Source organism: Lithobates pipiens, unplaced genomic scaffold, assembly GCF_037356315.1.
Source record: "Lithobates pipiens isolate NorthernLeopardFrog02 unplaced genomic scaffold, aLitPip1_a1.2 Scaffold_19, whole genome shotgun sequence".
In the NCBI taxonomy this organism is placed as follows: domain Eukaryota; kingdom Metazoa; phylum Chordata; class Amphibia; order Anura; family Ranidae; genus Lithobates; species Lithobates pipiens.
In genome coordinates this window covers 202,054,023-202,067,297 of record NW_027507764.1, presented here as the reverse complement: position 1 = coordinate 202,067,297, position 13,275 = coordinate 202,054,023, and the positions used below count along the sequence as shown (strand labels likewise).

The following is a 13,275-nucleotide window of genomic DNA, read 5'->3' as shown; positions in this document are numbered from 1 at the left end:
AGCAGCTACAAATACTGCAGCTGCTGACTTTTAATAATCGGACACTTACCTGTCCCAGAGTCCAGCGATGTGGGGGAATGAAGCCCCCCCTTCTTCCCCGCTCCACTCGCGGCGCCGTCATGCGTACTGTGGGCACCCGGCTGTGGCTTCACAGCCGGGCACCCACTGCGCATGCGCGAGCGGCGCAGGGCGCCGTGATACGCCGTACAGTCACCTGGGACATGTGACAGGTCCCAGGTGAATGTGCGGCGCAAAGGGAAGTGATGTCACCAGCCCGGCAGTAAAACATTTTTTATTTTTTTTTCCAATTATTATTATTATTATTATTATTATTATTATTATTATTATTATTATTTATTTATTTTTAAAGAATTTTAAGAAACTTTTTTTTTTTTTGGGTGGCAACACCACTTTAATCCCCAAGATGAGGCAGATCTACATAAATTGAGACCACAATTGCATGTACTGGTACACGCTAATTATGACTTTTATGTTAAAACATATGCACCACGTGGTATGCCCAGGGCAACAAACTAGGTGCTATCCTGGCTAGGCAATACAAATGAGAAATGGCACAATCCAAAATCCAATTTTTATTAGATTTCCAGGGCATAAAATTATCTAACCCCAAGACATTGCCAGCAGCTTCAGTGAATTTTATTACAAGCTATATAGTTCTCTCTCCACTGGATCCTCACCCCACTCCTAAAACCATTCAGAAATGTGTATCCTCTATTAACTTGCCCTCCCTCCAACCTGACTAACTGAACAATCTCTCTAATCCCTTTACAATTGCTGAAATCGCCAAATCAATCTCCATACTACCCCTTCACAAAGCTCCAGGGCCAGGTGGGCTCAGCAATGAATATTATAAAGTCTTTAAATATATTGAATGAATGAATGAATGAAATACTTATATAGCGCACAATGCGAACTGAATCGCCTGAAGATGTCACTCCATCTTCAAAAAAACCTTCATCAGCTTTTTCATCAATGGTAACACCCCAAACAGTCCTTAGAGGCACTTATTGTGACAACCCCCAAACCTAAAAAATCCAAAGAGAATCCTACCAATTACAGACCCATTTCACTTCTGAACTCAGATACTAAAATCTATGCAAAAATACTAGCGTCTAGGACTTCCCAATATATCCTGAAACTTGTTCATAAAGATCATGTAGGGTTTTTTAGAGGGCAACAAGCCCCTGGTGGAACTCACCGATTTTATAGACTTGATTTAATGGGCAGAGTGTACTCTAAGGCCTTCTCTGCTCTTATCACTAGATGCAGAGAAAGCCTTTGATAGGGTTCATTGGACATATTTAAGAGAGATGCCCATACAATTTATAAGATACTATCCTCTCAGCGATTTTGGACCTATATTCACCAACTAGTGCCAGAGCCTGGACCACAGGGCTTTTGTCCAATGCCTTTAACATCATCAATGGCACTCGCCAAGGTTGCCCACTCTCTCCAATCATATTTGCTTTAATCATGGAACCCTTGGCAGCATCAATTAGGTCCAACCCTAATATCTCAGGTATTAGGGTTGGCTCAGCGGAATTTAACATAGCACGCTATACAAATGATGTCCTCTTATCCCTGTCTAAGCCCCTGGTGTCGCTCCCTGCTATACAACACACCCTGGAGACTTTTGGCTCTGTTTCCCCATATAAAATGAGTTATTCCAAATCTAATATGATCAACATTAACGTAGACATTTCTCTTAAAACCTAATTCTCCAGTCATACTCCATTCTCCTGGGGACCAAATAACACTCTGTCGTACCTTGGTGCAAGCTAACTGCGCCTTCCAGTAATATCTTAGTCACTAACTTTAATCGTCTAGTCAAAAGTTAATAAATATTTCTCAAGATCCGAAGAACGGCAACGTTTCATGGGCCAGACAGATAGCCCTTGTAAAGATATTCCTACTACCCCACATACTATATTTTTTCAGAACTTTATCCCTTCCGCTATTACAACAACATCTGTGAAAATTACAGTTTACCTTAAACTCCTTCATCTGGAACAAAAAACATTCACGCATGAAATCATCCTTTCTCTGTACTCCCTCTACCCTGGTGGGCCTTGGGGCTCATAACATTGCAGCCTATTATAAAACAGTCACCCTATCAAGCACTGGTGGTTCTCTCGTGACCCGCCTGCATGGATACTGAATGAGAGGCTTGCTCTTCACTCTCAACCTAAGAATGTGCTCTCAGCAATGATACTCAAATACAAGCCACCTTATTATGGCTTAAGCTCTATTGTAGGCTCTATATGCCCCTGGTCCTCTATAATGCAGCTGACCACAAGCCTTCCCATTCATATCCTACGATCACTCCCCATTGAAGTGATGGAATTGCTATCTCCGGCCCTTAAAATTTCACTACTTGGACTCAGGGTGGTATCCAGAAAATCACATTTCTTTATAACAGCTCTCTTCTCCTATCCTTCCAGGAACTGCAACAAAAATTTAACATTGATTGATTTCTATAAGTACTTGAGTATCAGATTAATCCTTCAAGCTCTTCAACACAAAGATAATAATCTTCTATCAGACATTCTATCATTTTATGACTCTTCAATTTCAGCCAGGAAAGGAATCTCATACCTTTATCACATAATTACGAATCAGTCATATAAAAGCAAATAAATACCCATCCATGTTATATTGGGAACAACTACTTTGATTCTCCATCCCTCTATGCCAGTGGCATATCTCCCTGCAACTACCTTTAAAGATTTCATAATGTATTTTACATTGGGAATCCATACATAAAATCTTCCATAAATGGTATTACACCCCGACCAGACTCACCTCTATCTTCCCAGATCATTTGCCAAACTGCTGGTGAATATGCAGACAACTTGGAACACTATACCATATCTGGTGGGACTGTTCACATATCTCCTTATACTGGCTAACAATCTCAGACTTTGTAACATCTTCGCAGAGCCACTCCATCCACAAATTATGTGGTGTGGGAATCACAGACCCACATTCCCACCTCAGAATTTTTATTTCATATATTCTCATAGCAGCCAGGCTGGCTTTAGCGTGTAAATTTAACCAGAAATCCCCTTCTTCTTTTAATGAACTTATAAGGACACCTTAACAATCACTTCCTAATGGAATTCTCATTTGCCAAAGCTCATTTATGAATCCCAACAATTATGACAAATTGGGACCTCTGTGATCAAGGATCGCAGAAGTTCCTCCATTCAGAACCTTTGACTCCTATTATTGCCTACTTACAAGTCTCATAAATGGCTGCCTTACCTGGACAATTTATTCTTGCCGCAAACCATGCACCTTTCAAACTGTTAGAACCATCTGAACACAAGCATCAGTGGGTCTACCTTTCAAACTTGTGTGTTTATGCAACCCATTCCCCTCCCCCTCCAAACTTACAATGACTAAGGTGACACTTTTTCTCTCGCTTTTCCCTCCTAATCCCATTGCTTATGCAAACGTTCTTTGATATCTATTTGCTGCTTATGTTTTCTTATACTATACTGTATAATCTGCATGATATTTGTATACCATTTTGTACCTTCTTTATCTTTAAAAATTTATAAAAATCTATTGTAAAAAAAATAAAAATAAAAGTTCAGGTAATAATAATCTCTGAAACATCTCCCTGTAATTATTTCAGAGTTGGCTAGAAAATAAAAGCTGAATAATAGCTGTGAGTAATACCCCTACTTTTTAATCTCTTGTTTTTCATATAATACCCCTGATAAATTAATATTGTTTTAAAAATAGCTACACACAAATTATTTGCTTCCAATGAAAACAAATGGTGTCACGTATAGAGAAGTCAACAAAACAGGAAATAAAATACAAATATCAATATGTCACCACACAGTGAAAACTTAAAGAGGTTGTAAATCTCCCATTACACTTTGTACCTATAGGCAGCGCTTTTTCTGGTGTAACGCACCGCAACTGTGTTCCGCCACCTATTTCAGGAATTCTGTCTATAAAATTCGAATCTGTATAGCCTGTGCCCTGACTCTCACTAAAGCAGTGTTTCTCAAATCCAGTTCTCATGCCCCCCCAACAGGTCATGTTTTCAGGATTTCCCTCAGATGAAACGGGTGTGGTAATTGCTAAGGCAGTAAAACTGATCAAATCACCTGTGAAAAATAATGGAAAACCTGAAAACATGACCTGTTGGGGGGGCCTGAGGACTGGATTTGAGAAACACTGCACTAAAGGAACACAGATAAACCTGCTTACAGTTGTGTAGTCCCATGCCGGCTCCTCTTCCTGATGCACACTGCCCCAAGGGATGGAACGGAGTGGGTGAGAGCGGAATGCGGAGTGATTTGTACTCCGTAGGTCTGCCCCGCCCCTCAGTGCTGTGCGGGAGATTGGTTTGGCACCATGTGTCGGATGTGGATAGTGGAAGTAAGTCTTCCTTCACCTCCTCACTAGCCCCAGGTGTGGTGTAAAAAAAACATGCTCAGTGGGGTTGTGCTGTGTGGTCTCCTGACTGGGCTGGGCACTCTCTTTCCCTGGACACTCTTTGCTGGGCACTCTTTTTCCCTGAGCACTGTTTGCTGGGCAGTCTTTTTCCCTGGGCACTGTTTGCTGGGCAGTCTCTTTCCTGGACAGTCTCTTTATTGGGCAGTATCTTTCCTGGGTGACCTCTTTGCTGGGCAGTCTCTTTGCTGGGCAGTCTCTTTGCTGGGCAGTCTCTTTGCTGGGCAGTCTTTTTGCTGGACTAATCTGGGCAGTCTCTTTGCTGGGCAGTCTTTTTGCTGGACTAAATTGGGTGGTCTCTTTGCTGGGTGGTCTTTTTTTGGACTAATCTGGGAAATCTCTTTGCTGAGCAGTCTCTTTACTGGGCAGTCTTTTTGCTGGACTAATCTGGACGGTCTCTTTGCTGGGCAGTCTCTTTACTGGGCAGTCTTTTTGCTGGACTAATCTGAGCGGCCTCTTTGCTGGACTATTCTGAGCGGTCTCTTTTCTGGGCTGATTGGTCTCTTTGCTGGGCGGTCTCTTTGCTGGGAAGACCTTTTGCTGGGCGGTCTCTTTGCTGGGCAGATCTTTTGCTGGGCAGTCTTTTTGCTGGACTAATCTTGGCGGTCTCTTTGCTGGACTACGTTGGGCGGTCTTTTTGCTGACTGTCTCTTTGCTGGGCTGGGCGTTCTCTTTGCTGGGTTGCCTTTTTTCTGGCGGTCTCTTTTCTGAACTAAGCTGGGTGGTCTCTTTGCTGGGAATGTCTCTCTGCTGCACATTTGGGAATGTCTCTTTGCTCAATATATGGGGGTTCGTGCTTTGGTCCATGTGAGTTGCAGGCCTAAGCTGGGCAGTCTCTTTTCCAGACTAAGCTGGGTGGTCTCTTTGGACTAAGCTGGATGGTCTCTTTGCTGGGCTGGAGGGTTTTTGCCAGGTAGTCTCTTTTCTGGACTGGTCTCTTTACTAGGTAGTCCTCTTTGCTGGACTAAGCTGGGTGGTCTCTTTGCTGGGCTGGATAGTCTCTTCGCTGGACTAGGCGGTCTCTTTGCTGGACTGGGCAGTCTCTAATGCACTGGGAATTTTTTGCTACACATTTGGGAATGTCTCTGCTGCACATTTGGGAATGTCTCTGTGCTGCACATCTGGAAATGTCTCTGAGCTTACTTTTGGTAAGTATTCCAATTGTTTTGCACATTTTACTGCATTGCTTTTTATTTAATTCCATACAATTACTTTTATAGCCCCCCACATTTTACTTGCATCCCTGTTCTCTAAAGGGGTGGTTCTAGGGGCGGTCCTAGGGGTGGGTAGGGGAGGAGAGGGGAGTTCCACCACCTTTTCTTTGAGGAAAAAAAGCCCTGCCTATAGGTAAGCCTAGAATAAGGCTCCCCTATAGGTATTGTAAATATCTCCTAAACGTGTGCCAATATATTTACAGTATACTGTGCCGATTATGTCATTGGTGCATGTACTCTGAAGAAGGGAAACAAGGTATTTATAATGTTTTTTTTTTTTAGCTATACAAAAATGATTTGCCTTTTGTCTCTGTTTTAAACTATAATAGGTTGTTTTACAGGGTGATTGTTTACAATCACTTTAACTGGAGGCACATGCGTGGCAGCTGCCTGAATGGCCTTGGTGCCAAGATGCGCTATTTAAAGGAGCCTGACGCCTTGTTGCCTTGCTGTCTGGTCTACAGCGTTTCCTGAGACCCTTGCTACTTGTTATTCTGAACATCTGATTCCTGTTTGATCCAGCTTGTTCTTGACCATCCCTCCCTGCTGCCCATCTCCGATGCCGGTTTGTCCTGACTACTCTTCTGCTGCTCCTTTGGCCTGTTTGCTTCTCGCCTGCTACCGACCCGGCTAGTACTTTGACTCCTCTTTGGCATCTGTTCCTGTACCTGATCTGCTTGCCAGTGTTTGACACAGCCTGCCTGCACCTGCTTGAGATCTGAACTACAGAACACCTCCCTACTATCTGTGTCCTGCCTCCTGCCTGACCACTGCTCCAGCCTGCCACCAGCTGCAGGCACTTGTGCCCCTTTGCACTCCTGAGCCACTTTCTGCTCTATCAGGGATTCTCAAGTAAGAGGTATACGAGAGGCCGCTCCCTGCATACTGGGCTCAACCACCAGGTACGTGACAGGGACTTTTCCCCACAAAGCACAAGTGACCACACTAGCGATAGGTGGTCCACATCCAGGGTGAGTGCACATCCATTTTGGGCACATTGTCTGAACACTGAACACCGAAGCACCAATTTTATATTATAGCACGAGCACTTTATTCCCTACTGTGAGACTTTTTATTAGCATTGTATATATATTTTTTATTAGAATTGTACACTGTGTTGGCCTAATCATTTTCACACAGTAAAATTAGAATACATATTAAAGTGGTTGTATACTCTTTTTTGTAACTTTTACCTACAGGAAAGCCTATAATAAGGCTTACCTGTAGGGTAAGAAAAATATCTCCTAAACCTGTACGGTTTAGGAGATATTCCCCTCGGTATGCGCCACTGACTGCAGCGGCGCATGCGCACGAGGGGATTCTCGGCCTGAAAATCCGGCAGTGGCCGGCGGCCGGAAAGAAATCTCCCGCGCGCATGCGCGGGAGTGACGCTATCGCGGCTCCGGCCACTCACAGCGCCGGAGCCGTGATACCCGGAAGAAACGCCGAGGGAGCATGTCAGCTCCCTCGGCGTGGATCGTGCCAGATGTCGGGGCCTCGTTCTAAGGTAAGTATTTCATAATGAGCTAGTATGCGGTGCATACTAGCTCATTATGCCTTTTGCTTTGCAGGTGTTAAAAAAAAAAAAATAGCGGGTTTACTACCGCTTTAAGTGAGACACCTAAGAAACAATAGAAATGTACTGTTTTCTAAAAGTTATGTAAATTTCTACCTGTAATGGCAAGCTGTATAACAAAAAATGTCATTCGAGATTTCCTCTTCCGAACCCTCTCCTTCGTTGTTAAGTACAAGACTACTGAATTTCCAATTATGATGATGACAAATAAAATCCAAAGTGTGATTAACTGTTCCATCTAAATAAAACAAAAATTTGAAAAATTTATTACTTGATATAATATTACCAGCTAGAGTAGGAGTTTATTGAGCAAGAACATTACAAAAATATTTACATATAAAGCATTTCACAAAAAAAAAAAAAAAAATATATATATATATATATATATATATATAATAGTGCCTTGCGAAAGTATTCGGCCCCCTTGAATTTTTCAACCTTTTGCCACATTTCAGGCTTCAAACATAAAGATATAAAATTGTAATTTTTTGTGAAGAATCACCAAAAAGTGGGACACAATTGTGAAGTGGAACGAAATCTATTGGATAATTTAAACTTTTTTAGCAAATAAAAAACTGAAAAGTGGTGCGTGCAAAATTATTCGTCCCCTTTACTTTCAGTGCAGCAAACTCACTCCAGAAGTTCAGCGAGGATCTCTGAATGATCCAATGTTGTCCTAAATGACTGATGGTGACAAATAGAATCCAATTGTGTGTAATCAAGTCTCTGTATAAATGCACCTGCTCTGTGATAGTCTCAGGGTTCTGTTGAAAGCGCAGAGAGCATCATGAAGACCAAGGAACACACCAGGCAGGTCCGTAATACTGTTGTGGAGAAGTTTAAAGCCGGATTTGGATACAAAAAGATTTCCCAAGCTTTAAACATCCCAAGGAGCACTGTGCAAGCGATCATTTTGAAATGGAAGGAGTATCAGACCACTGCAAATCTACCAAGACCTGGCCGTCCCTCTAAACTTTCAGCTCAGACAAGGAGAAGACTGATCAGAGATGCAGCCAAGAGGCCCATGATCACTCTGGATGAACTGCAGAGAACTACAGCTGAGGTGGGAGAGTCTGTCCATAGGACAACAATCAGTCGTACACTGCACAAATCTGGCCTTTATGGAAGAGTGGCAAGAAGAAAGCCATTTCTCAAAGATATCCATAAAAAGTCTCGTCTAAAGTTTGCCACAAGCCACCTGGGAGACACACCAAATATGTGGAAGAAGGTGCTCTGGTCAGATGAAACCAAAAACGAACTTTTTGCCCACAATGCAAAACGATATGTTTGGCGTAAAAGCAACACAGCTCATCACCCTCAACACACCATCCCCACTGTCAAACATGGTGGTGGCAGCATCATGGTTTGGGCCTGCTTTTCTTCAGCAGGGACAAGGAAGATGGTTAAAATTGAGGGGAAGATGGATGCAGGCAAATACAGGACCATTCTGGAGGAAAACCTGTTGGAGTCTGCAAAAGACCTGAAACTGGGACGGAGATTTATCTTCCAACAAGACAATGATCCCAAGCATGCAGCAAAATCTACAAAGGAATGGTTCACAAATAAACGTATCCAGGTGTTAGAATGGCCAAGTCAAAGTCCAGACCTGAATTTAATTGAGAATCTGTGGAAAGAGCTGAAAACTGCTGTTCACAAACGCTCTCCATCCAACCTCACTGAGCTCGAGCTGTTTTGCAAGGAAGAATGGGCAAGAATTTCAGTCTCTCCACGTGCAAAACTGATAGAGACATACCCCAAGCGACTTGCAGCTGTAATCGCAGCAAAAGGTGGCTCTACAAAGTATTAACGCAAGGGGGCCGAATAATTTTGCATGCCCCACTTTTCATTTTTTTATTAGTTAAAAAAGTTTCAAAAATCCAATAGATTTCGTTCCACTTCACAATTGTGTCCCACTTGTTAGTGATTCTTCACAAAAAATAAAAATGTTATATCTTTATGTTTGAAGCCTGAAATGTGGCAAAAGGTTGAAAAATTCAAGGGGGCCAAATACTTTCGCAAGGCACTATATATATATATATATATATATATATATATATATATATATATATATATATATATATATATATATATATATATATATATATATATATATTATAATTTTTTTTTTTTTCTGGTTTTAACCTCTAAATATGTCATTTCTTTTTTAATATTATAGAAATACACACAGACACACACATAAACACATACATATAAAATGATACACATGAACTACAATATATATTTTTTGTTTGATTTGTATCTACTGCTTAGTGCACTTGTAAGTGCAGTCGCAATAGATCTGAGGGGGGCATGCAAGAAATATAAAAAAAAAACAGCACTTTTGCTTGCACATGATTGGATGATAAAATCAGCAGAGCTTCCCCTTATTTTAGAGCTTTCCCTCGGATCTACAGCGATCTACAGCGACTGCACTTACTTTTTTTTTTAAATTGTATTTTTATTGAAAATATAAAGAAAACAGAACAATACACTTATAAAAGTGCGCAGTTAAACAGTAAGAATTGCATATAATACAAATCATAAAGGGGGGGGGGGATTTAAGGAAAGGGGACGGGAGGGGGAAAGAAAAAAGAGGAAGAGAGGGACAAAAGAAGTTCCAGTACAGTCATTATACCATCAAAATAATAGATGTTTACAGCACATATCACAGATCGCTATAGCTATGTATGTCAAAGAAGGTAGGGAATAAGGATATTTCTCTCCTGCAGGAGGATATTTAACTAATAAGTATGCCAATTTAAGCATGTAACATGTCTTTAGAGGGTGCAGAGTACGAACCAGGATTAAGTTCAGAGTGATCCCATAGGTCTCAAGTCCTAGAGAACTGTGATAGAGTGTCATGAACTAGTGCCGTGAGCCACTCCATACAGCAAATGTGTTCCAGGTTCTGTAAAACTTGGGAGAGAGCGGGTGGAGTATGGGAGAGCTATCGTACAGGAATGGAAGGGAAATTTCAAACAGATCCTGGATGAAGGTCTGAACTGTTAGCCAAAATGGGCAGATCAGGGGGCAATCCCAGAAAATGTGAAAGTGAGATCCTGTGTCTCCCTAGCATCTCCAGCACACCTTAGGGGTTTTGGGGTCATATTTGTGCATCATTTCAGGCGTTTTATACCAAAGTAGTATATTATAGGCCATCTCTTTCTGTTTCACACAGCGTGATGACTTGGAAATGACTTCCCATATTTTCTGCCACTGCGGGAGTGGTACGGGATGTTTTAGCACCTTGGTCCATCTCCGCATGTAAGAATAGGAAGAGTCAGTAATGAGCGTAGAGTCGTGGAGTAGTCTATAAATGTCAGAGATTAAATGAGCCTGATATGGACCTTGAGTGCATAGAAGTTCAAATGGGGTTGGTTTGTCAAGATTTGGGTGGGGGATTTGGAGGCAAAATAATGTCTGATTTGCAAATAGGAGTGGAAAAGCTGTTTGGGGATCTGGTGCTGTTTTTGCAACTCTGCGAATGATAGAAATGTTCTGGTAAGGGGGCATACTATGTTGCAGAGTTGAAATATACCCACCTGGGACCACGGGAGCATTCTATCATACGCCAGGCTGTCGGGGATATCTGGGTTGAACAGTATGTTTATCAATGGATGGCACAGAGAGACAAGAGAGAATAATCTCGAGCACTTCCTCCAGATGTCCAAGGAAAACAGCAACGGAGCTAGACATATGCTTCTAAGTGGACACATAGAGGTTATAAGATCTGTCCAAATCATGGCACAGATGTGTGCTGGTTTAGTGATGCTCATCTCAATTTCTGCCCACACAGTAGGGGCTTTCCTGGATGACCAGGTAATAATTGGTTTGAGGTGTGTAGCGTAGTAATTGTTAATCAAATCTGGAGCTCCCAGTCCACCACGCCATCTCGGAGCCAGCATCACCGAACTTGCAACCCTATGGACCCGGTAGTGCCAGATAAAGTTGAGGAAAGTTCAACTGACCTGACAGTTTGATCAAACATGGACCTGGCTGATGTGCCGCTTCCTGCAGTGGATCCTTTGCAGGGCATAGTTCGGAGACTCAAGACCCAGGAATCTAATCAGACTCAGGTGATGCGATTCCTTCAAGATCTGGCTTCCCGCTTTCAGCAGCTACAGGCTTCCTTGGGAACCCCAAACCTGCAGCCTCAAGTACAGTCAGCAGCTGCACCTATCGCACCAGTCACATCCACGCATTCATTATTACTGCCAGCTCCATCCCGTTTCTCTGGGGACTCCAAGGCCTACAGGGGCTTCCTCAGCCAATGCACCATTCATTTTGAGCTCCAGCCTCAAAAATTTCTGTCTGATCGGGCAAAGGTAACCTATATAATTTCCCTCCTCTCCGGTGAAGCTTTAGCCTGGGTTGCTCCCCTGCGGGAGAAAAATGATCTGGAGGTTTCCAGCCTGTCTGACTTCTTGAAGCTCTTTCATAATACCTTTTGAGGAGCCAGCTCGGGTTTCTTCTGCAGCTAGTGCCCTTTTACGCCTTAGACAAGAATCTTGTTCAGTGGGACAATATGCAATTCAGTTCCGTATCCTCACAGCTGAATTGAGCTGGAACAATGAGGCCCTGGTCGCAACCTTTTTACATGGCCTCTCTGACCGAGTGAAGGACAAATTAGCAGGAAGAGCTATCCCCGCCGGTCTGGACGATGTAATTTCCTTATGCAATCAGATTGACATTCGTTTCCAGGAGAGTTCCTTAGAAAAAAGACGCCAGCACCCCCTAGGTCCTAGTTAGCCTGAACTCTTTCCCCATCACCCTGTAGAACATCCTCTGCCTGCTGAGGAACCCATGCAGCTGGACCGGACCAGACTAACCCCCGAAAAACGTGCTAGATGCAGCACTCTGGGCTTGTGTCTTTATTGTGGGGGCAAGGGTCATTTTCGTGACTCCTGCTTGTTTCGTCCGGGAAATGCTTGGGTCTAATACATTTGGAAGGTGGAGTATTGGACCCAGAAACATCACCTTCTCATCTTCTTCTTCCGGTGTTCCTCAATGTAGGCACTTCTCCCCAATCGGTCCTAGCATATCTGGACTCTAGGGCTGCCGGCAATTTTATGGACTGGAGAACTGCTTCTTCTATGAAGCTTAAACTTTCTCCCCTCGCTACACCACTGGTAGTCTCGGCAATTGATGGCACTGTGCTCCCAGGGGGCCCTATTCGTTTCCAGACACTACCTATTAGGATGTCGGTAGGGATACTCCACCAGGAGTGGATCTCCTTCCTCATCCTACCCAAGGCCTCTACCCCCATTGTATTAGGCCTTCCTTGGCTACAGCTCCAATCTCCACATGTGGACTGGGTCTCTGAGCAGATCCTGGCTTGGGGTCCTTCGTGTTTCTCATCCTGTCTTTTCAAGGTGACCCCCAAGGGGAAACTTCCCATTGCTACCACATCCGTATCGTCTGATCTTTTCGCGGCATACAGCGATTTCCGGGATGTGTTCTGTAAGAAGTCTGCTGAGGTGCTTCCTCCCCACAGATCTTTTGACTGTGCTATTGACCTTGTCCCTGGAGCAACCCTGCCCAGGTGTCGTACCTACCCTCTGTCCATTCCACAGACCCAGGCCATGTCTGAGTATGTCGCCGAGAATCTGGAGAGAGGTTTCATCCAAATCCTGGGGACCCATTTTTTATTGAAGTAGACGCTTCTTCGATGGGGGTGGGAGCTGTGCTTCTTCAGTTCTTTGAGAAGAAACATCAACCATGTGCATTGACAATAGAGGAAGGGGACGAGGTGGGCAACGTCAGAATGCCCCCCCTCTCCCCCACACATATGCCCAAGCCCCCTCTCCTTATTATGGTCAGGCTGCCCCCCCTCCAAACTGGGGACAGGAGAGACCGTTTGTACCTCCCCCTGGATGGATGGGAAGCTTTGCTTCTAAACAGGGTTATTTTCCATCTCCTACTTATAATCAATTACCCCTCCCTTCTCAATATCCAAAACCTAACCCACCAACAGCTTATAATAACAGCCAA

At 43.4% G+C, this 13,275-nt stretch overlaps 1 protein-coding gene across 1 annotated transcript in view; it reads right to left on the bottom strand.

Annotated features, from left to right (window-relative positions):
* Positions 1–13,275, bottom strand: part of NPSR1 (neuropeptide S receptor 1) — a 658,045-nt gene that overhangs the window by 523,820 nt on the left and 120,950 nt on the right. Inside the window, exon 2 of the mRNA XM_077493935.1 lies at positions 7,381–7,522. Coding sequence (XP_077350061.1) covers positions 7,381–7,522 — 142 coding nt within the window. The remainder of the gene's footprint in view (positions 1–7,380; positions 7,523–13,275) is intronic.